Source organism: Centropristis striata, chromosome 9 (assembly GCF_030273125.1).
Source record: "Centropristis striata isolate RG_2023a ecotype Rhode Island chromosome 9, C.striata_1.0, whole genome shotgun sequence".
NCBI classification, from domain to species: domain Eukaryota; kingdom Metazoa; phylum Chordata; class Actinopteri; order Perciformes; family Serranidae; genus Centropristis; species Centropristis striata.
In genome coordinates this window covers 14,002,065-14,026,208 of record NC_081525.1, presented here as the reverse complement: position 1 = coordinate 14,026,208, position 24,144 = coordinate 14,002,065, and the positions used below count along the sequence as shown (strand labels likewise).

General features: G+C 37.0%; 3 protein-coding genes across 3 annotated transcripts; 2 read left to right on the top strand and 1 right to left on the bottom strand.

The window, feature by feature from the left end:
* The first annotated feature begins 1,327 nt into the window (after window positions 1–1,327).
* On the top strand, window positions 1,328–11,974 carry uck2a (uridine-cytidine kinase 2a). The gene is made up of 7 exons (XM_059340608.1): window positions 1,328–1,458; window positions 4,919–5,078; window positions 6,253–6,349; window positions 8,072–8,214; window positions 8,359–8,456; window positions 9,475–9,523; window positions 11,433–11,974. Exons 1-7 carry the CDS (start codon window positions 1,354–1,356, stop codon window positions 11,567–11,569), a joined length of 789 nt encoding a protein of 262 aa, XP_059196591.1. The 5' UTR covers window positions 1,328–1,353; the 3' UTR covers window positions 11,570–11,974.
* Window positions 11,975–14,939: 2,965 nt separating this feature from the next.
* aatf (apoptosis antagonizing transcription factor) lies at window positions 14,940–16,949 on the bottom strand. Its single transcript, XM_059340603.1, has one exon. It carries the CDS (start codon window positions 16,855–16,857, stop codon window positions 15,214–15,216), a length of 1,644 nt encoding a protein of 547 aa, XP_059196586.1. The 5' UTR covers window positions 16,858–16,949; the 3' UTR covers window positions 14,940–15,213.
* Window positions 16,950–17,680: 731 nt separating this feature from the next.
* On the top strand, window positions 17,681–23,226 carry magoh (mago homolog, exon junction complex subunit). Its single transcript, XM_059340611.1, has 5 exons — window positions 17,681–17,862; window positions 18,594–18,652; window positions 18,988–19,098; window positions 22,842–22,924; window positions 23,013–23,226. Exons 1-5 carry the CDS (start codon window positions 17,772–17,774, stop codon window positions 23,110–23,112), a joined length of 444 nt encoding a protein of 147 aa, XP_059196594.1. The 5' UTR covers window positions 17,681–17,771; the 3' UTR covers window positions 23,113–23,226.
* Window positions 23,227–24,144: the final 918 nt, after the last annotated feature.

Here is a 24,144-nt window from a genome sequence, read left to right as displayed (position 1 = left end):
TCAGCATCAAAATGTACTTAAAGTATCAAAAGAGTACTTGTAATGCAAAACGGAACCACTCACATCGTGTGTATATATATATACCAATGTGAGTGGCACCGTTTTGTAGTTAAAATTAGCTATAGGATGCTGCTTACATAACTGCATCAATAGAAAAAATTCAAATAATATATTTAACATTTTATATATATATATATATATATATATATATATATATATATATATGTTGATCCAGTCGAGATGAGGTGCTGAAAAAAAGTGATACAAACATGCAGTAGCACAGTAAACACTTTTTAAGTGTCAGAATGAAATCCCTAACAACTTCTGTTGTATGCCAATTAAAGTATTGAATCTTGAAAATTTTTAAAAAACTGAAAAAAAAATAGCCCAAGACTCCAAAAGATTAAAGTGGATTGCTTGATCAGTTTTCCTGTTGACAAAATTTTGCACATCCTTCCAGAATATTCAAGCATATACAAAGTCATAAAACATAATATGACAAAAAAAGTTTTTGCTGTATATATTTTATGCATTATTTTAATTAATTAATTTTTTATTTTTGGTTGGCTTCTGTGCTCTTTAACCCTCTGGAGTCTCCAAAAGCACCAAAGCATGACTTCTTCATCACATCCAGACTAGAAAACAAAGCAGCGTGGAGCCCTACTGTAAATTTACCTCTAAAGTTCTGGCTGTAAACTCCATGAGGCCAGTTTCAGTTTGATGATGATATACCAAGTAAAACTGGAGACAAGATCAAATATATTTAGTATAAAATGATAGAACTGGATGTAACCCTCTTATATGTTATATTTGCAACATTTCAAATTCTTTATTGAGCATGATAGTGCTTTGAAAGCAAAAAAAAAGATTCAAAATCACAATTTATGATTTTTAAAAAAAGACACAAAAAGACCAAAAAGGACACAAAATGACTAAAAAAAGACACAAAATGACCAAAAAAGACACAATAAGACAAAAATGACCAAACAAGACACAAAATAACCAAAAAAAGACACAATAAGACATACATGACCAAACAAGACACAAAATGGAAAAAAAAGACACAAAATGACTAAAGAAAGACACAAAATTACCAAAAAAGACACAAAATGACTTACAAAGACACCAAAAGACACCAAAAGGATTCAAAAATGGACAAAATAGCCCTATAAGACTCCATAGAGTTAACGTCAGCCTCATCCTATATACAGTCTATGGCCTCATCATCGTCAGCATCATCAGATGGGAGGAGCCCGCAGAGCAGCGCAGCTCCTCGCTCTGTGTGTGTGTGTGTGTGTGTGTGTGTGTGTGAGAGAGAGAGAGTGTGTGAGGGCCACAGGCTGCAGATGAAGCATGGCAGGCGACAGCGAGACAAAGCCAGGTGACCAAGCCGAACAGGAGAGCGGCCACCGGCAGCCTTTCCTCATCGGCGTCGCTGGAGGAACAGCCAGCGGCAAGGTCGGTGTTTCCCATCATAATGGAGCATTTTAATTTTTTTCTTTGTGAGATATTTATCACGTCTTTGTTGCGTTGGACTGGTTTTGTGAACGGACCCAAATGGATTTAATTCTGGAAGATGACGCGTATTTTTTTTATATTGTAGAAAAACGTGTCTTATGTGTCATTTTTATGTTTGATAAATAAAAATGTTCCCTTATTGTGTATAGGCCGACCGAGGGAGTGCATGTCCGAACATGTTAACATGTGCATTGTCAACATATGCATTTTTTTTCTCTCTATCCAGATGCTTAACAAAGTGGTGTAAAATGATTAGAAAAATCAGACAGTGTGCATTGTCAACATATGCTTTTTTCCCCTTCAGATGCTTAACAGAGTGGTATAAAATAATGAGAAAAATCACACAGTGTCTCACTTTAACTGAAGATATAAAGGTGAGCAGGATCAAAGTGGAAGAATAAGATTTGACTTAATTAGCCTCAGTTGCGGTCTGAAAATTAAAGACAAAAAAAAAAAAATCACATTTATAGACCTAACTGTAGCCATTTGTACCAAATACCAGATTTAAAATGTGGCCTGAGGATTTTCTTTCTTTCTTTCTTTCTTTCTTTCCTTTTTTTTTTTTTTGAACGTCTGTCTCATGAACTCACTTCACCTTATTTCACTGTCTGGCTCATTGACATTACAATGATGTCTCTCACTGTCATGAGAGACCCAAAAAAACCCTGCATTTTCATATTTGATTCTGACAAAAGTCTTCATTTCTCATTTTTAATGTGTGACAAATGTGGTTATTGAAATATCAGAGAGGTAGTGAAGAGGATCAAGTCAGCAGTGAGACATTTTGGACACAAACCGTGTCAAACTGGATGATGATGATTAAATCAACATAACGTGGTTTAGCAGGCAGTTGTTTGTGGGTGTGACTTCCTGCTACTAGGCCCCTTTTTTTTCCTCACATGACTAACTGCTCGCTGAAACCACCTGTTCTCCAACATATGTTATCTGAATGTGGAGTAAACTGAGTTTTTTTGTTTCTGTTTTACTGTCTGTGAATGCATCTGTCTGATAAATAACCCTGAGACCAAAATACTTAGCACACTGTCTAAAATGTAAATAAAGCAGAGTGCAATCATTTGCTGAATCATTCATGACATATTGCATTGAAAACGGTACCAAGACATAGGGCTGGGCGATATGGACCAAAAGTCGTAGCCCGATATATTTAGGCTGAATATCGATATAAGATATATATATCCTGATATTTTTTATCGTAAAGTGAGATCCAATGTTCAGTCAAAGTCAAAGCCAAACATGACATTGAAACCGTTTACTTAAGTGAACATAAATACTGTTTAACAACAGGAATACCTTTAAAAAATAATAAAAAAATAAAAACACCATAAAGTGCACATTTAAATTTAAAAAAATATTTTAAATAAAGATAGCCTATGAAATAGAATAGGCCAATGGTGGTATACCTCGCCCTAAAGTAGCTGAAAAACACTCAGGTTAGGAAAATCTGCTTGTTACCACAGGGGTCGCTGGTTCGAATCCCAGATCTCACGGGTCAAGAACTATTTGTCAAAAAATAGCGACAAATTACTACATTATGGGATGTGCAAAAATGACTCCCCTGAAAATAACACAATACTAAATACTATAATTTGTCTATTTCTGTCAAAAATGGTCAAATTTTATTTTGCCCAAAAAGATGCTTAAAATGGGTCAATTATAGTCTGTTAGATATTAGCCATATTAGAGCATAATATGGCCAGAAATATTTGTATCTATATGAGAAAATAATAAGGAACAATACAAAATAACTAAATATGACAAACCCTAGTAAGGGCAGCATTTATTTATAAAGGAAGGGAATTTTTTTAACTATATCGATACATGCGATATGGTCTAATTCCATTTCACATTTAAAAATATATTGATATATCGATATATTGCCCAGCCCTACCAAGACAATATAGTGTAATTTTATTCAAATTTATACATCCTAAAAAAGCTGTGACAGGGTTTACCTCTGTGTTGCATCATCTTTTCTTTTAACAACAACTTTGTACACTGCAAAAATGGGGTGTCCATACAATGGGAAAAAATATAGAAGACCACCCTTTTTCTTCACTTTATTCTTCAGTTTAATGCCTGGTACAACTAAATGTACATTTGTTTGGACAAATATAATGATAACAACAAAAATGGCTTATAAGAGTTTAATTTAATATCTGATATGTAGACATTTTCCATGGTTTTCTTCTTAATGATTTTGGTTATTATCAAGAAAACCATGGAAAATGGTAAGAAATCAGCTCTTAACTTAAACTCTTATCAGCTATTTTTGTTGTTATCATTATATTTGTCCAAACAAATGTATCTTTTAGTTGTACCAGGCATTACAGTGAACAGTGAAGAAAACATGGATGATCTAATATTTTTTCCATGACTGATTGTCAAAAAATAGCGCATTCTGTTTATGTTTTATAGTCTCTCGACTTTTTTCAGAGTAAGAAGTAGACTGTCAAGGCTTGTAGCACAGTTTATGTGTTGGTTTGATATGTACAGACAACCACTCATGTTTTTAAGTTTGAAGGATGTTGTAAATTAGATCAGTAGTTCTCAACCTTTTTGAGTCGTGACCCCCAATTTAATATGCATGTTGGACAAATAATGAAGCAGACAACAACTAAAACATCTCTGTCTGTGCATTCATATATATTTTTTTAATATTTTATTGTTACTTTTAATCTAAGTCCTTTGCTATAAGTTTAAAGGTCCATTCTGACCTCCTGAGTGTGTAACAGTCAGCTTCAAGCCAGAGACTCCTTGTAAAGTAATAACTTGATACCTTGGGATTTGTCAGAAAAGACAAAAATTTACTCAAAAAATAATCATATTGACCACAAAATGACACAAAATGATCAAAAAAAGACTCAAAATGACCAAAAAATATATATTAAATTAAGCAAAAAATGACACAAAAAGATCAAAAAATGACCAAAAAGACACAAAATGACCAAAAAAGACACAAAATGACAAAAAAAGGACACAAAATGACCAAAAAAGGAAACAAAATGACCAAAAAAGACACAAAATGACACAAAAGACACAAAATGACCAAAAAAGACGCAATTACCAAAAAAGACACAAAATAGCCCAAAATATGACAAAAAAGACACAAAATGACTAAAAAAAGAAACACAAAATGACAAAAAAAGAGACACAAAATTACCAAAAAAGACACAAAATGATTAAAAAAAAGACATTAAATGACCAAAAAGACTAAAACACATGAACACTTTAACACAGTGGAGACAGAGCTGACTTCCAAAATGATTTGGCGACTCCCAGAAATCATCTCGCGACCCCAAGGTTTAGAGTAGCTGAATTAGATAACGTGGCCCAGTATTTTATCGTACTACTTGTGTTGTGTTGTATGTTCTGTACGTAGTCGTCGGTGTGCAGTAAAATCATGGAGCTGCTGGGCCAGAACGAGATCGACCACCACCAGCGGCAGGTCGCCATCCTCAGCCAAGACAGCTTTTACAGGGTCCTCACCCCGGAGCAGAAGGCCAAAGCGCTCAAGGGCCAGTTCAACTTCGACCACCCAGGTATGTCGCTATCCTTCACATCAGCCGTGTTTCCTTTAGGGCAGACCTGGGCATAGTGAGGGTACCCAGAAATTAGAAATCAATACAACCACAGTGCTTTTACTTTGAAGGCGGTTTACGCATCTGCCTGCATGCATACCCACCTGCAAAGAAACACGTTTCACTTAATACACTGAATTACCTTGGTACCTTGTGAAAAACACGTATTGCTTTTTGCATAAAGTTAAAAAATGACTGGTTTGCTGCATAACATACATGCTCTATATTGTTTTTGTGGTTTGAATGTATGTTTAGTGGCATTCCTGGCTGAATGACGGTCGACTCTTTAACTGATAGTTCACAAGATTTATTTAAAATCGTAGCTCCATGAAAATAAAAATAAGACTTTAGAAGCCTTTTTGATACTTTATACCAACTTTACATGAATTACAACGCTTTCATTATTATTTACTGTTTGTTTTTCATTTGACCCTATTTCCTGTCACTACCTTTCAAAATTAAAGCACCAGTTTCACACTGGACAGCACCTTTTCAAAATAAAAGCATCACATTGTAAAACACCTAGAAAATTTACGAACATGAAAAACAAGCTATATAATAAAAAACACCTATAGGAACCTTGCTAAAGGTCATTTACATTTGTGTTTAAAATAAATGGAAAAGTGATAGTGATTGGAGTATTTACTACTTTTTACTGCTATATTTGATTTACTCCACATTAACAGTCTCATCATAACATGCATTCTTATCAGTAGCAGCTCAAAGCCAGATAATTTACTGTACTTTATAAAGCGATTAAATTAATATTGAGCAGAATTAAGTTCAGAGTTTTGGTCCGGCCCCTGCAACCTTCGTCACATTCATTTTGGTGTTTATTTCCTGTTTTATTTATTTATTGTTCTTGTTTGCTTGTTTATGTACAGCACTTTGTTGCGGCTGTGGTTGTTTTTAAAGTGCTTTACAAATAAAGTTGAATTGAGTACGTCACATCCTGCTTAGCGTTTTATCCAATCAGCAACCAGGCTTTTTTTTTTACATGTGTCATTGTATTCATGTAGAGAAGGATAGAGAGAACAGCTGTCTGTTTCCCTCCTTTATTCAGACTTCTGTTGTGGTATTTCAGCCTGCTAGAGAAATGATTTTAACAGCTTTGTGCTCTTTCTCTCCTGTACAGATGCATTTGACAATGACCTCATAATCGCAACTTTGTGGGACATCAAGGGAGGAAAAACTGTACACATCCCTGTTTATGACTTTGTTTCCCATTCCAGGTGAATGAGTCTTTATCAAGTAAGCTGCACACAACACAAAAAAAGTGTATTTGCATGTTTCAGCCCTGGCACTACAAAAGAGCTCTCCAATGCATCATAATAGGGCAGTAACTGTAACTTTAAAAGAAGACATAATGTCCACTGTGGTGGATTTATTACTATGTAGAGGACTGGGGCCAGGTAGGACAAAAAAAATAAGAAGGATTTTTTTAATTCATTATGCCGTTTGAGAAAAAAGTCGAAATGACGAGTATAAAGTAAACCTTTTGTTTTCGGCAAAGTTGGAAAGATATTCCCAGATTTGTGTCAATAAGTCATCATCAATGTCATAAAATGAGCAATAACCACAATATTTAAGGGTGTAGTAGTACTAAAGTCCCCAGACACATAAATGAGCTGTTCTTGGTATTAGGCGACCATACTGTTAAAACCTGCTTTTATGTTAATTATATGAATGTTTTAGACATATATTGTATTATATTATATGGGTCAATGACGTGATCTAACGCAGTGTCAGTTGGTGTAACCAGTAATTTTTTCCCCTTAAAAATCTGATTATATACAGGGAAATAAATGTGAACTAAAATGAGAAAAAATACAATCCACGTTTACATTGCAACACTATGGTATATAACAAATTTTTACATAATTTGTCAAAACTTTTGAAAAAAAAAATGGTTGTTTTAAGAATATGTTCTGCTCAATATTGACGAAATGTGTAAATGTAGAGATACAAAAAAAAAAAGTTTTTTAAAATGATGTAATTATATCCACTTAGGTCCACTTAAATACAATGTAGGTGGATGAAGTATTTGATATTAATCTTTTTTTTGTGGTTACAACATTTGACATCTTGCCAACCCTTATTTGTCACTGACCCATATACGTATTTTCTCAACATTGTATTTAAACTTTCTTCTCGTCTTTTCAACTTTTTTCTTGAAGTTAATAAAAAAATGTCTCCTACCTGGCCCTAATCCTCATCTGTAAATTACTTTACCTTTTATATAACTTGATTTTTATAGAATAGTGTGTGAATGGAAACCAGCAGCTGCCAGGAAGTCAGGAAAACATATTTGTTTATCTAAAACACCACAGTGTGCTATGGAAAATGGTCATCAGTAATGCAAATCTATGTAAATTGTAGTAAATTGACTAAAACTTGCAAACACTGGAGGGCTTTCATTGAAACTTTTTTTTAAACCATGTTTTTCTTTTTTATTCAAGAAAGTAAGCACATTACAGGAGGCATTTAAATATAATGTCTTGAATGGTTTTTTTCTTATTTTTTGTCAACCAATGACAACTCCCACATACCGCCATAGAGAAAAAAATAAAATAATTATAAATAAATAATAGATAAACAGAGAGAAAAAATAAATAATAGTGATGATAAAAACAAATGCATAATCATGATAATACCATTTATAATAGAAAAAATAAATAATTTCAGTTAAGGAAACAATACAATAAAATAAAATAAATAGTAATAATAGAAATAAAATAAATGGTCACAACACACTTTGGGGCCCTGTTATCTTATGGGAGGGGGTTGGGCAAAAATAAAAAAATCAACGGGGCCCCAAACTGTAAAACTTCTAAAGGCAAAATTATCTTTTTCGAAGTTCAATAAAATGCACCATTGCTCAGTTTGATACACTTGATTTAGCAAGCGTTACATAGGCACGTACTTCGTGTTTTTATATTAAATGTCTCTTGCAGGAAGGAAGAGACGGTGACGGTGTACCCGGCTGATGTGGTGCTGTTTGAGGGCATCCTGATGTTCTACTCTCAGGAGATCCGAGACCTTTTCCAAATGAAGCTGTTTGTGGACACAGACGCAGACACACGTCTGTCTCGAAGAGGTGAGACACACAAGTGTGACCAGAAAAATCCCAACTTGCAACCGTTTTAAGATCCTGGAAAAGCTTGAAAATGGACCTTAAAAGTCCTTGACCACTCAAAAACTGTCTGAACCTTGCTTCTGTTTTTTTTTTTCTTTCCCCCAGTGCTGCGGGATATAAGTGAACGTGGACGCGACTTGGAAAGTGTTCTAGCACAGTACATAACTTTTGTCAAGCCTGCGTTTGAAGAGTTCTGCCTCCCAGTAAGTGCTTTTCTTCATCTACTGTGCTTTACTCAAGTCATTTGCATAATTGTGTCCCAACCGGGTTGACACACCCCCAATCCCCCACACCTTCAAATAAAAAAAATACAATAAAAATGCAATAAGCTTTTTTATAGCCATATTAAAGGCGGCATGTTTAATCATGCTCAAATGACCAGAACACGCATATAATAAAATAATCATGATCACAACAATGTGCTCTCGCTAGGGGTGGGCGATATGGCCCTATAAGATTATCACAATATTTCAGGGCATTTTTTTGCGATAACGATGTTCTTGACAATATTAAAAAATACTGAAAAATATACAGAAAATATGATTTTTTTTTAGTCTGTATAAATAAATAAAAAACGTAGAACAAAATAAAAATCAACCATAAATCTAAAATGTAGTGTAAAGTGCAAATCTCAACAGTTGCCAAATCCAAAAAAAATTACTCTTGTCTCTTGAGTATTAGCAAAAACTGTAATTTAGACTGAATATTCTCGTTATTTTTAGGGTAATTGTGTCATTCATTCACACATCATTAACTTTACATGAAAATGTTATATTTTTTACAGCAAAACTGTGCGTTTCCTACAGTTTATGACAGTAAAAGTTAAAGTTCTGTGCTAATCTTTGATTTACGGTAATTAAAAGTGTCTACTACGGTGATATACAAATTTTTATTTTACGCCCTATTTCTGATGTAATTTGATAGTGTTTTACTGTAATTTCTACAAACATTTTTACAGTGTAGATATACTTTCAGTAGGTTGAAATGTGACGTTAGTGCAGCACATGAGACTCTGGAGCCGCCACAGTCTAGGTCATTAATGGGAACCCTTACGCCACTACGGCAACAAGTAGGAATGTTGACAATATCATGATATGCATTTTTTTTAGCCATAAAAAAATTATACCGGTATAATTGTGAATTGTGCTCAAGTCATTTGCATGATTGTGTCCCAGAGCATCCTCTCATGGTCAGACTTTTTTGTCCTTTGACACTATTTAGACGAAGAAATATGCTGATGTGATCATACCAAGAGGAGTGGACAATCTTGGTGAGTATTTGTGTGTTTGGAGACGATAGTAAAGAAATTAAAAGCAAATGTTGGAGTCCCTGGTCTTAACGGTGTTATCACGAAGGACACAGCTGTGTTTATTGTTGGCCTCGGAGCTGGGAATTGTGCTCTCACAACTAAGGAAGCCAAAGCATCTGCTGCTGGGGGAACAAAACATCATCTGTTGATTTGAGAAAAGAACTCAAAACCATCCAAAACAAACTGCAGATGCAAACTATACTGTAGGTAGTCTAAATATGTTGAAGGAGGATACCTACACTGACCTTCCCACAGTTTGTACCTCTCATGTCATTTCATGGTGATCGATCCTTCAGATATTTTAGTCTGGACCAAAGTGGTGCACCAAAAGACAAACAACCTTTCAGTCTAACAGTTCTTGGAAGATATATTATGTCTGTTGTGCGAAATAAACTTTCCTAAAGTCCGCCTCCACTCAAAAATGTGTTTTTCTTCTGTTTATGTCCCCTAGAACACAATCTCACAGTTCAGATCATACAAACTTAGTTGATATGATGAATTTTGGACAAATAATGAACAACAACTAAAACATCTCTCTGTCTGTGCATTTATATCTTTTTTAATATTGTATTGTTACTTTTAATCCAAGTCATTTGCTATAAGTTTAAAGGTCCATTCTGACCTCCTGAGTGTGTAACAGTCAGCTTCAAGCCAGAGACTCCTTGGAAAGTAATAACTTGCTACTTTGGGATTTGTCAGAAAAGACACAAAATTACCCCCAAAATAATCAAATTGACCATGAAATGACACAAAATGATTTAAAAAAAAGACACAAAATGACCAAAAAGTTCCATAAAATTAAGCAAAAAATGACTCAATATGACACAAAATGACCACAAAAAGACACAATTTGACCAAAAAAGGCACAAAATGACCAAAATAAGACACAAAATGACTAAAAAAAACACATAAAATTACCAAAAACACACAAAATGACCAAAAAAGACACAAAATGATCTAAAAAAAACACTAAATGACCAAAAAAAGATATTAAATGACCAAAAAGACTAAAACACATTAACACATGAACACTTTAACACAGTGGAGACAGAGCTGACTTCCAAAATGATTTGGCGACTCCCAGAAATCATCATGCTGGAGGGGCCACAATTTTTCATGGACACTACCACAGGGCCACATATAGGACCGTGCACTTAACCAGATATGATGAAACTGCAATTTTAAATATGTTTACAGTGCAGTAACTTAACATATTTCATGCTCAAATGCATGTAGAACAGTATAAATAGGAATACAGAGGAATACAAATCAAAAATAACCATTTACTGTGGTTTCTTTTTCTTCAGTGCAAGAACAGCAGACCAACATTAATTGCAAGAAGTATTTTTGTGCATTTTTACACTGCAATTTTAAGATTTCATGCTCAAATGCATGTAGTTGTACTGAGGGCCACTTCAAGTGAGGGTGCTGGCTGTATGCGGCCCCCGGGCCTCCAGTTGCCCATACCTGCTATATATTATAAAATTTAGATTTACGTTGTGCAAAGATGTAATTTATTACAGTTTTTGTTTGGATTTACAGATTAAATTATTTGATTTATTTTATCTTGCAAGTTTTCTTTTAAATAATCATCTGGGTTTTGGTTGTTTTCTTTCATAAGATCATAGCTTTGTGACTCTAATGTAATGGTAGGTTAATAAATCAGACACACAAACTGGGCTTAACCATGACTAAATGAAGTTTAAAACAGCACACATAGCCAGATGATGAATTCTAGGTGCTGGGACAGAAGAACATGGAGAACTAGAGCCCACATAGGAAATGTATTGTTGTGGCACCATGGTAATGTTTTGGGCGTCATGTTCTTCTTCAGAGGCTGACTACACAATCTCTTTGTCTCTTTATACAGTTGCCATAAATCTCATCGTTCAGCACATCCAGGATATTCTAAACGGTGGTTTGAACAAGCGGCTGAACTGCTGGTTTAACGGTTACGGAACAACAAAGAAACAGCCGAACATGGAGTCCAGCAGTCGACCACACTGAGTGCAGCGCTCCATGAAGAGAGGACGGAGGGTTCACCCGTATGTGCCCAATATGGAGTAATTACCAGGGAATCAAAGGGCCTCTTTTTGATATGATTCTGTTTTGAAGTGAGGAAAAGGAGAAAGAAGGGAAACCTGGTTTAACCCTTTGGAGTTTGGGGCTATTTTGTCGGTTTTGGACTTCTTTACCATGACGTGTTGGTATCATTGTTTTCAGCACAACCTCACCTATATGACCTGATTATAATTTTTTTCATTTTGACTTACTGGATCAACATTTTAAACACAAAAAACACACAAAAATAATTACAAAAAACACACATAAAACACACAAATAATTAAAAAAAACACACATAAAACACAAAATTTGCAAAAAACACAAAAATAATTCCACAAAACACAAAAATAATTGCAAAAAACACACATAAAACACACAAATAATTACAAAAAACACACATAAAACACACAAATAATTAAAAAAAAACACACATAAAACACAAAATTTACAAAAAACACAAAAATAATTCCAAAAAACACAAAACACAAAAATAATTGCAAAAAACACATAAAACACACAAATAATTACAAAAAACACACATAAAACACACAAATAATTACAAAAAACACACATAAAACACAAATAATTACAAAAAAACACTCATAAAACACAAAAATAACTACAAAAAACACACATAAAACAGAAAATTTACAAAAAACACACATAAAACACAAAAAACTACAACCCCCTCCACCCCAAAAGAAACACACAAAACTACAATAAACACACAAAAACATATTTCTTTTTTTTAATTTCTTTTTTTTACAAAAAACAAAGAAATAAAAAATCAGTTAACAGTTAAAATGCCGAATGCACAGCAAAATTTGAAAAATCTCTGCAAAAAAAGTAAAATCATGTTATTACACTTGGTCGAGGTGTTTTTTTTTTAATTTTTTTTACCTTTGCTGAAAAAGGGTTAATGCTTTAAATTGGACATGGAAACTTGTGGAAAAGCCAAAACTTTAGAGTTCAGCTGACAGCAGGACTCCATGCTGCTTCGTTTTTACGTGGTGACGTGTTGAAGAAGTCGTGCTCCAGCGCCTTCGTGGACTCCAGAGGGTTAAAGGTTGTGTTCGGTTGTATTTTCCTCTTTAGCTTGTGTACTGTATGAGTTGGAAAAAAGGGGCTAAGACTTGTAATTTAATTTAAACTGCTGCTTGCCTTTACCACAGCACTGAAACTAACTAAAGAAGCAGTTATGGTGTCTCTAAGCCTTTAACCATACAATAACTACAGTGTAGCAACATGCTATTTAATGGCAAGGCCTTACCTTCTCTCACTCCGGTTAATGGTGCACCGTGTGACGCGACTCCTTCCCTTTATCAATGCAACTTGACAACTTTTTTTCAGGCTCTGTATAAAAGGATATGATTGATTGACTTGTACAAATGGATTTTGAAAAGATGTACTAGTGGATTGAGATGTTTGTGCCATGCTGCACTCGCTTTGTCTTGTCTAACTCTAAAAAAAACAAAACTGAATTAGTCAAATTAAACAACCGATTCCCACCTCAAATCATCTGATGTATGACATCACCAAAGATCATTTACCGTACTGTCTTTGTGGACTAATTGTGTAAATATTTTCTTTATTTCAGCGTTATACTGACATAACTGTAACTCATTTAATAAGATGTTGGTAACAAAGAACTACCCAAAGTATTATTTCTCTTTGATTCCCATAAACCTGAATCCTCAGATGTATGCAAGTTTCATTTAAGACTGAAAATGGTGTTACTGAATGCATTGAGATGTAACATGTCATTAAGTACAAGATCGCCAATGTAAATGTGTTCTGTAAATGTAAAGTGGAGTTTTCTTCCTGTATACATTTTTCTCATGATAAAGTTCTCAGGTACTCTTTGTTTGCTTCAGTTGACAAATCTGTCACATCCAAATTCTTGCATTTGATTAAAAATTTGCCTTCTATGAACAAGGCCAATCAAATATTTATTTAATATTAGTCTTTTTTTTGGTGTCTGGTCAGTATTTAGAGAGGGGGCTCATTAACAGGTCTACAGCTTTTCAGATTTTAGTGTGTTCACACTAGACAAGTGAAAAGAAATAAAAGAAATAGAATTATACAGTCTCTATGTATACTTTTTTTAAAACTTGATTTTTGAGTGCTGTTGATCACTTGTCTCCCACAATAGGAAAAGGACCTGCTCGAAACTGGATTTAAAAAAATAAAGTTTAGAGTGACAGTGAAAAACCTCAAAACAAAACAACTTGACAACGAAATTAAAACAAAAACTAATGAAAAATCCAAAACTATTATAACCGTGGCCTATAAAAAGTATGTACTGTTGTATGCAGCAGTGGTGGAAGAAGTATTAAGATCCTTTACTAAAGTAAAAGTACTAACATCACACTGAAATTACAACTAAAAGTCCTGCACTAAAAACTAACTGTAAAATAAAGTAAAAATACAAAAGTATCAGCATCAAAAAGTACTTAAAGTATCAAAAGAAAATGTAGTTGATATGCAGAATGGACCCACTCAGCTTTATGTATATGTATATATATATATATAGCTTTTCCAAAATTGCCAAATTTAAGTAAGATTTTCAAGGTGCATTTTCAAGCTTTTCTAGCATGTTACAGCTGCTGATTATTTCCCTTCATTGAAATATTTTTTAAAGCGCTATATAAATCCAATAAATTAAATTTAAAAATAATTAAAGTAAGTGTATTGTTTACAGATTGTTGTATGCAGGGTTTTTGTAGGTTTCAACAAGTCAAACTTTCTTAGGACCATAATGAATAAAATACTGGCAAAAAAGTACAAAAGACATGAAGGGAAATCAGATGCCTGGAATCACTTGCTAATTATATGAGTTTATTCACAGCTCTTTCACACTGGAATAAAAAAATGCTTAACCTCACTAAAAACACCAGACGCCTCTCTATTGTGAACTAATATTTGTTTATAACTCAGAATTAAAAAAAAATATATTGCCAAACATAATAAAAAATAAATTAAAGATAAATTGTGACCGGGCTGCACAGGTACTTAGTTCTGTTATGAAGTGATGTTATAGCGTCCTCAAAAATCCAAACATTTAAAAGCGAAACAGAAGTTTATGCATTTGTTTTAAATCAAAGAAATGTTTATACATTTTGAAGACCTTTCAAAATCGTATTTAAGACCTTTTACAAGATTTAAAGAGAATTTTAAACACTTTAAGGCCTTAAATTCAAATGATTGGATTTTAGACATTTTAAGACTTTTTCCCTTTTACCCTGCGTATGGAATTGGGTCACAGCTTATATGTTGTTTAGGGCTGTCAGCTATTTAAAAAAACAAGATCATACAGCTTTAAGTACACACTTTACTTGAATCATATGAAACTTGTTGACAGAAAAATATACATCAATTGTCTTCCATAACATATATAGTATATTTTTTTACAAATTGCTCATTAGGCAACAACACATACTGAAAATGTTTCTCAGTATAAAAGGTATTGATGAAAAACTCTATGAATCCATATTCTGTGTCCTCCTGACAAACAGCAGGCCCAGTCTCTGTCACAGCACCGACTGCTGCTCAGCATCATTCCATCCACTTTTCCATCAACTCGTCCATCACTCCCTGCCTGCAGAGTTCTGCCCGAAGAGGCCGCGGTACAGTTCGCTGCGTGCCTCGTCGCTCACTGAGCTGTGGTCAATGGGAGCCATGAAGTTGACCAGCTTGCTGTGGACGTGGAACCTGACTTTGCGTCCCTTGCTGGCTTTTGTGTCGACCTTCTTCTTGATCTTGCTGCGCAGCTTCTGGATGGCCAGCCACTGCCTGCCCATCGCCACCTGGTCGTTGGGGTCCGACGCACTTGTCTTGCGCTCGATCAGCTCTCTGAGCAGCTGGTGGTAGAAATCGTCATCGTCGAATATATCCTCGTCCAGATCCTTGAGATGTGTGTTTGCTTTCAGCTGTGGTTCCACGTCCTCTCCTTCTGTTGGGAAGGCCTCAGAGGGGACGGCAGGGGCCTCTTTTTTGCCCAGGACTCTGTACTCGGAGCGCCGGGTCTGTGTGCGCCGCACCAGCCTCTCGTTGTCCATCAGCACCTGCTCCACCTGGGTCAGTATGTTTCTGTCAAAAGCCCCGAATCCCTTACTGCTTTTGCCCATCGTCAGTCTAGTTTTGTCGTGCCACTTCTGCAACGTGTTGTTACGGTACGGCTGGAACGCAGCGAAACGTTTGGCCATGAAATCCGGATACTCTGCCATCTCCAGTTTGCGTTTCGGTGCTCCACCCTCCTGCACGAACGCCTCTTCTTCTTCTTCACCCTCATCGCTGTTTATCTCCTCATCTTCAGCTTCTGGCGTCCCCATGGCGACGGCCCTCGTCTCTGCATTCTGGCACAGCAGCTGGTCGTGCAGCTCCAGCAGGGATCTCTGCAGAGCTTTCAGAGCCTTGTGGGTGTTCTTCAGCTCCCCCGCCAGCTCCGCTCCACCCCTCTTCTTGAACTCGGGGAAGGTCTGCGGCTGCGGGAGCTGGTTGGCGGTCACCAGAGCTTTCTGGATCTTGATGCGCCCCTCGAGCAGCTGGTCCCACAGGGCCAGTTGGTTCTTCACGGACTTCCCTTTCTCCACCTCCTCGTCCACTTTCTCTTGAGAGAACGTGTGGACGGTTCCCTCGTCCTCTTCGTCTTCCATCTCATCAGAGTCTGCGTCGCTGCCTTCGCTCTCCTCGCCACTGACATCATCATCATCATCATCATCATCATCTTCACTCACTCCCAGGTCATCCATGCCCTCTGTCAGTTTGTGGAAGTCCATGCCCTGAGGAAACGTCACATCAGCGACCTTTGACTTAGACGCCAGTTTGGAATCATCATCCACCAACTCCTCCTCTTCCTCATCATCTTCTAAATCCTCCTCCTCCTCCTCCTCAGCCTCTTCATCTCCCAAAGAATCATCTTCTTCATCAAGCTCGTCCTCCTCCTCATCTTCCTCCTCCTCATCATCACCAGATCCCTCAATGTCCATCAGCAGCTGTTTCCGGGACACTGTCTTCCCCACATACCGTTTGTCAGTTTCTGACAGAAGAGTTGTGTTGTGCTTCCGCAGAGCGCTGAGGCTACCGACCCCATCTTCGTCTTCATCATCGTCATCGTTGAACGTCTCGATCACTTTGGCTTTGGTCGCCTCGTCGCCGTCATCCTCCGGATCGGTGAATTTAGGCAAAGGGTTCAACAGATCCTGGATCTCCTGAGAAAAGGAGCCTGCCATGGCTCAAAGTTTATCACAACAACACGTGTGCTGTAGTGCAGCCTGGACGGAGCCTCGGTGCGCAAAGTGATTGCGTCAGTAACACGCGACGACTGTAAAGACGAGAGATATTGTAGCCCTGAGTACAGTATTTCAGGCAGAACATTTTCTTAACCCATAAGAACATAGACATATGGGTCAGTGACAAATAAGGGATGGCAAGATGTCAAATGGTGTAACCACAAATTAATTATTAATATATATATTCATATAAACTTTTTCCACCTACACTGTACTTAGGTGGACTTATACATTTAACTTCATTTTAAAAAACATATTTCTGAGTATTACTACATTTACACATTTTGTCAATATTGAGCAGAACCATTTTTTTCTAAAGTTTTGACAAATTATGTAAGATTTGTTATATACCATAATGTTGCAATGTAAACGTGGATTGTATTTTTTTTTCTCATTTTAGTTCACTTTTGTTTTCCTATGTATAGATATGGATATCAGATTTTGGTGAAAAAAAATAATAATACTGGCTACACCAACTGACAATGGATTAGATCACATCATTGACCCATGTATATATGTCTATGCATAAGAACCCATGGTGAGACGTGTGTAACAAACACTTTAAATGTTCTGTCTGTCTGTCTGTCTGTCTGTCTGTCTGTCTATCTATCTATCTATCTATCTATCTATCTATCTATCTATCTATCATCACATAATAATAAACACATGAATAAAACCCTGCTTCTCCAGAGTAAGAATTTCCTGAAAGACAAAACTCGGGGAAGCAAATCTAAAGAGGTCAAGGAACCCTCTACGCATGCGCACACAGGCAGCGAGGCTCCTCCGGTCTTCTCCTGTTGGCTGAGTTTTGTTCCGCTGACTTTACCAGAAGGAGCATTTTCTGCGGACTAAACATGTCGACAAGTGACTTCTATCTGAGATATTATGTCGGACACAAGGGGAAGTTTGGACACGAGTTTCTGGAATTTGAGTTCAGACCGGACGGTAAGTTTTAGTTTGGCGGTAATGATAAAATGTGTCTAAGCTAATGCCGCTAGCTGCCCGCTAGCTACCAGCTAGGCCGCAACGGACTCGAAACAAGCTGCGAGCGCCAATTTATCTCTTTTAGTTTCCACTGTTTTCTAGATGATGGAAGTTAATGTTAAAACTGACTTAATACCACTGTAATATTGATTCTAAATGCATTAGCGTGTCAGGTATTATCCCCTGAGCCTTTAAGCGCCACCCGGCCTGTTAAAAGTATTGTTCCTCATGTTTTAACTTCCTGTGATTTAAACATTTTCCTGCAGGTAAATAGTTTTTTTGTATCTTGATGGAGGCGCTTTAGGTACGTCCCTCCCACATTCGAATGAAAAATAATGATGTTTAATTCATCAATAATTATAGTATTTGTCCAAAACAAAGTCAGTTTTCAGAGCCTTCTTGCTCTTAAGTTCTGTAATAGAAGTGTTGCTCCAGTTCATGTTAAAAAAAAAACAGCTGGTTTGGACTCAGACCATTTCTTCTTATGTATGTGACACTTTCTTAAAGACCGAAATAGCCGTACAAAAAAATTCAAGCCCTTTTCCCTCTGATTTTCTTCAAAACAAATAATGTATTCTTCCTTAAAGTGGATTGCTTGTACAGTTTTCCTGTTGACAACACGTTGCACATCCCTCCAGAATATTTGAGCACATACAGTCATAAAACATATGGCAAACTGTTTTTTCCTGCAGGTAAACTGAGGTACGCAAACAACAGCAACTACAAGAATGACGTCATGATCAGGAAAGAGGTAAGTTCTATATATAATCTATATAATATAATATAACCCATTCATTTGTAGTCAGTGGTAGAAAAAGTATTCAGATCCCTCCCGAAGTAACAGTACGAATACCAAACTGTGAAATGACTCCACTACACGTAAAAGTCATGCATTCAAAACTTACTTATGTAAAAGTATAAGATTATCAGCATCAAAACTACTACTAAAGTACCTAAAATATAAAAAGTAAAAGTACTTGTACACAGCACAGAGCCTATATTTGATATCAAGTCATTAAATGTGATGTATATATTCACACATAATCTGGGTTCTAAATGTATTCTTTGTTCTGTGTGCCCACCCAGGCATATGTACACAAAAGTGTGATGGAGGAGCTGAAGAGGATCATTGATGACAGTGAGATCACCAAGGAAGACGACGCCCTGTGGCCGCCTCCTGACAGAGTCGGCAGACAGGTTTGTGACTGAGTTCATCATCAGTGACCTGGGGCCGGATTCACAAAATTGTTCTTAAGATAAAACTTAAGAAAAAAAAAAGATGTTCCTAAGAATGTTCTTAAATTATATTCACCTTTTTTTTTCTTAAGAATTATCATATGTCTTAGGAACTTCTTAGTTTTCTCACTTAGGATGTTCTTAGATTTTTAACTTAAGATCACTTGCATGGTTTCAGTAACTTGGCCTACTGAAAGAATATGTTCATAATGATCAATTAAGTAGTATCAAATACAGCAACTGCCCCAGTGATTTTCTAAGAGTACATTGTAGTGTAATCTAGGAATAGGCCGACATGCCACACAGACTGAAAGGACATTTCAATTATTATATATGTCAACTGCCAAAATAAGCTTTATGCAATACATTCACAAAAAAACTACTCTGACCAACTTCAGTGAACAAAATTTGTCAACACATTGTCTTGGGCTAAACTAAATATTAAAGAAATCAAATCAATGTCATACAAATTTGTTCAAGTAAATACAAATCAAGACGTATCTTTTCACTGTAGCTGTTTTAAGACTGCTGAGGGATTTCTCTTAAAGTTGTGTTAAAATTTAAGAAGAAATCTAAGAACTTTGGTTGGTCTAAGAACTCTTTAGTTGTTTTCTTAACTTTCTTCTTCTTTTTTTCCTAAGATAGAACTTGAGAACAAATAAGAATTTTTTCATGAATACCAAATCTTCTTAAATTTTGTCTTAACAGCAATGTTAAGAAAAAAGTGGCACTTAAGAAGCATTTTTTTCTTAAGAGTGCTTTGTTAATCTGGCCCCAGGTTATTGTGCATGTTTGCCACTGACCTCTCCAGTGCTTTACTTTTGTATATTTCTGGCTTAACCCTTAATAGGGCACTCATTGAAATACTTGCAAATTCCAAATTTCAACCCGAGAGAATTTTGGAGCATATTACATACAGCCAGAATGTGTAAAAAAAACAACAACATACAGACCCGGGGGAGGGGGGTATTTTGAAAAAAAAGTTTACGAGATTAAAGTGGCAAATCTACGAGAAAAAAATGCGCAGGTTTATGAGATTTAAAGTGGTTAATCTGTGAGGAAAAAGTTGCTTCCCCCCCACTTATTTCTTGTAAATCTGCAACTTTTTTAACGCAGATTTGCCACTTTAAATCTCTTAAATCTGCGACTTTTTTCTTGTAGATTTGCCACTTTAGTCTAGTAAATTCTTTTGCTTTATTTTGTATTTTTTTTTACCAGTTTTAATCACTGGGACAGTTTGTTTTTGAGAAGAGACCTCAGCGAATAATTAGGCTCCTGGTGAAAACCTCATAAACGTTTAGATCTTTAGTTAACACAGAAACAAGTTGAACTAGGACTGCGCGCAGCACTGAACGGGCCCTCGCAGAGTGGAGCCGTCGGGGAAGGCGCTGTCAGGGGAGGGCACATCGGACGCGGCGCTGTTGGCTCAGTCCCTATGTGTACCAAATTGCGTGTCTCCTACCACTGTGCTTGTGGTAGGTGTAAAACAAGTTACTTCCTGTAGCCAGCAGGGGGCGCTATGACTGTGTGTCAATAATGACCCGTGGGTGTGTTCTGAGCTGAACCCTAATCATGTGTGTGAAATTTGGGACAGATTGGACAATGTATGGTCAAGTTATACAGTCCTGTGTTTCATGGCGAGACGCCATATTTTGCCGCCATGCCACGCCCACACAGTGTGACCGTCGGTAAAGATTTATACAACTTTTGATCCCAAAGGCCTTGTGATGGTACTGACCAAGTTTGAAGTCAATTGGATGAAATCTGTAGGAGGAGTTCGTTGAAGTATGCGTCATGGAAATAGCCAAAAACAATGAATGCTGTGATATTCAAACCAAGATGGCGGACTTCCTGTTGTGTTTGAGGTATTGGTCCAAGAGGCTTTTTGGTGCGTCTCCACATGAAGCACATGTGTACCAAATTTCGTATCTCTACGTGAAACCTCCTGCTGGGGCTAGGCGTTAAAGTTGTTACTTCCTGTTGCCAGCAGGGGGCGCTATTACTATGTGTCAATATTGACACGTGGGTGTGTTCAAAGGTGGACCCTTATCACGTGTAAGAATTTTGGGCCTGATGAGACAATGTATGGTGAAGTTATACAGTCCAGTGTTTCATGGCGAGACGCCATATTTTGCGGCCATGCCACGCCCACATAGTGTGACCGTCGGTAAAGCTTTATACAACTTTTGATCCCAAAGGCCTCATGATGCTACTGACAAAGTTTGAAGTCAATCGGGTGAAATCTGTAGGAGGAGTTCGTTAAAGTATGCGGCATGGAAATGGGCAAAAACAGCAGGAAACGCCATTTTCGATCCAAGATGGCCGACTTCCTGTACGTTTTAGGGTATGGGTTCTTGAGAGTTTTTGGTGCGTCTTGCCATGATACATGTATGTACCAAATTTTGTGTCTCTACGACATTCCTGTGCGAGGGGCTGAATTTTCTTGACTTTCAAGGGGGCGCTGTTGAGTCATTTTGCCACGCCCATTCCCGTGACCACTAGAATACGTAAATTTCAGTGGAGATCTATGTATATTCCAAAAATTGCGAGTTTTTGAATATGATAAAGCCCTCAAAAAGGCGATTCATTTTTCGGAAAAAAAAGTATAATAATAAAAAACGGACCAATTTCAATAGGGTCCTCGCACCGTTAGTGCTCACCCTAATAAACATTAATCAGAAGCTCAGCTAGCAACCAATCTGCCGACATGTCGAACACCATCAGAGAAACTTTTTAAAATTATTTCGGTTCCTGGTTAAAGGTCCTAAGTCATAACACTGAAGGAATTGGGAGTGGGAGAAACCTACTGCAACGGTAGCATTGCTTTGTGTTTTGTTACAGTTTCAATCTAGAGACTGCCAGCAGCAGAAAACCAACCTTTACATGTTTAAACCATTTAGGCCTAAAACACCTGGAAAAAATGCCTGTGAAACCTATGGGCGATTTTAAACTAACCCCCTAAAACCTGAGGGTTTTTTTTGTAATTGTATGTCTTTTTTTCTGTAATTGTGACTTTTTTTTTGTAATTTTATGTCTTTTTTTTGGTAATTTTGTGGCTTTTTTTTTAAAAACCCATTTAGGCCTAAAACGCCTGGAAAATATGCTTGTAAAACCTCTGGGCGATTTTAAAATAACCCCCTAAAACCTGAAGTTTTTCTGGAAATTCAACAGAAGTGTCAACGCTTCCTACTAAATAATAGATTTTTCAGCCTCTGTAGCAGATATAAATGGAATTCAAAAAGTATTTGAGAGCTTATAGCTGTTATATCTGAGCTCCCTTCGCTATAGTCGTCTTCTGCCATGATTTCAGTTCTGGAAAAGTCCCATGTTGCATTGCGACACTCCCACATGTATTCTGATGCATTTCATTGGCCAAGAGACCGAAAATAGGTGGAAAATACTACAAAACGACAGATCCGATTTCCCGGCTTTAATGGTAGAATAACGCAACATTGCCCGCGGTTTTAATGGTAGAAATGCTGTAAATGGGTTAAATAGTGTCCCCCATTTTGATGGCATGTTTAAACATTTGGTCGACCCATTGGTATTTTTCCATTGATGATCACATGGACATGAAGTCTGATAGGTTACGGATTTTGACATCACCACTGGCACTGCAGTAAACCAACTCTGCATTGATGAATTGTACTAATAAAAATTGGATTGAAGCCCTAAAAAATAACCCTTTGTCCTAATTTTCCCAGGAACTGGAGATTGTCATTGGAGACGAGCACATTTCATTCACAACTTCCAAAATTGGCTCCTTGATCGACGTCAACCAGTCAAAGTGAGTATTTTATCGAGGAGTCTGGGAAGATGACGTGTATTTATCAGTGACTGAAGGGCTGAACATGTCAAATTGTTCTGTGTTTCAGGGACCCTGAAGGTCTTCGTGTCTTCTACTACCTGGTGCAAGATCTGAAATGTCTCGTCTTCAGTCTCATCGGCCTACACTTCAAGATCAAGCCCATCTAAATGTGGATTTTGTGTTTTTATTTTCTTTAGCTCATGTTTCTGTTGTACTACCGCATTTGTACATTTGCTTTTGGTGGAACTGTTTTTTATTTTAAATAAAGGATTAGAAAAATACTGCTTGTCTCAGCATCTCCTAATATTTAATTAAAAGTGCACTGTAAAAACCAACTGACAAAAAAGAAGAAATATAACTAGAACAAGCAGTACTGAACGGGCCCTCGCAGTACACGCGTGTCGGTGCATGCTGCCTCAATAAAACCTTAAAGGGTTATCCTCAGGAGGGCATTGACAATAATTGTACCAAGTTTTGTATAATAATGCACAAACTATCCCTTTAATCCTCATCCAGTGTCTGAAGGAGGACTCTTAACTGATATGTATAAGTTAGAAGAGGCAGGTAGCAATGGTGGAAAGTAACTATGTACATTTACTCAAGTACTGGACTTAAAGTACAATTTTGAGGTACTTTTATGTAGGTACTTTATACTTCTACTCCACTACATTTTGAGGCATATATTGTACTTTTTACTCCTCTACATTTAGTTGACAGCTTAAGGTACTTTTCAGGTCAAGATTTAAAATGTTTGGTTTTTTTTGTTTATTTATTTATTTTTTAGAATTTTTTTATTGTATTATTTATTTATTAATTTTTATTTTTGTATTTTATTTTTGTATTATATATTTTTAATTATTTATTTAAATATTTTTTCTAGCCCATGCGCAGAAGCGCCACGGGGCCGCACATGCGCAGAAGAGCCACGGGGCCGCACATGCGCAGAAGCGCCACGGGGCCGCACATGCGCAGAAGCGCCAAGGGGCCGCACATGCGCAGAAGAGCCACAGGGCCGCACATGCGCAGAAGCGCCACGGGGCCGCACATGCGCAGAAGCGCCAAGGGGCCGCACATGCGCAGAAGCGCCACGGGGCCGCACATGCGCAGAAGCGCCACGGAGCCGCACATGCGCAGAAGCGCCACGGGGCCGCACATGCGCAGAAGCGCCACGGAGCCGCACATGCGCAGAAGCGCCAAGG

Bases quoted from the DNA above. Each gene is read 5' to 3' on its own strand.
- magoh (XM_059340611.1), top strand. From the start codon at position 17,772: ATGTCGACAAGTGACTTCTATCTGAGATATTATGTCGGACACAAGGGG. The intron at 18,653-18,987 runs GTAAGTTCTATA...GTGCCCACCCAG, and splicing joins ACGTCATGATCAGGAAAGAG to GCATATGTACACAAAAGTGT. The intron at 22,925-23,012 runs GTGAGTATTTTA...TCTGTGTTTCAG, and splicing joins ATCGACGTCAACCAGTCAAA to GGACCCTGAAGGTCTTCGTG.
- aatf (XM_059340603.1), bottom strand. From the start codon at position 16,857: ATGGCAGGCTCCTTTTCTCAGGAGATCCAGGATCTGTTGAACCCTTTG.
- uck2a (XM_059340608.1), top strand. From the start codon at position 1,354: ATGGCAGGCGACAGCGAGACAAAGCCAGGTGACCAAGCCGAACAGGAG. The intron at 1,459-4,918 runs GTCGGTGTTTCC...TTCTGTACGTAG, and splicing joins GAGGAACAGCCAGCGGCAAG to TCGTCGGTGTGCAGTAAAAT. The intron at 8,215-8,358 runs GTGAGACACACA...TCTTTCCCCCAG, and splicing joins CACACGTCTGTCTCGAAGAG to TGCTGCGGGATATAAGTGAA.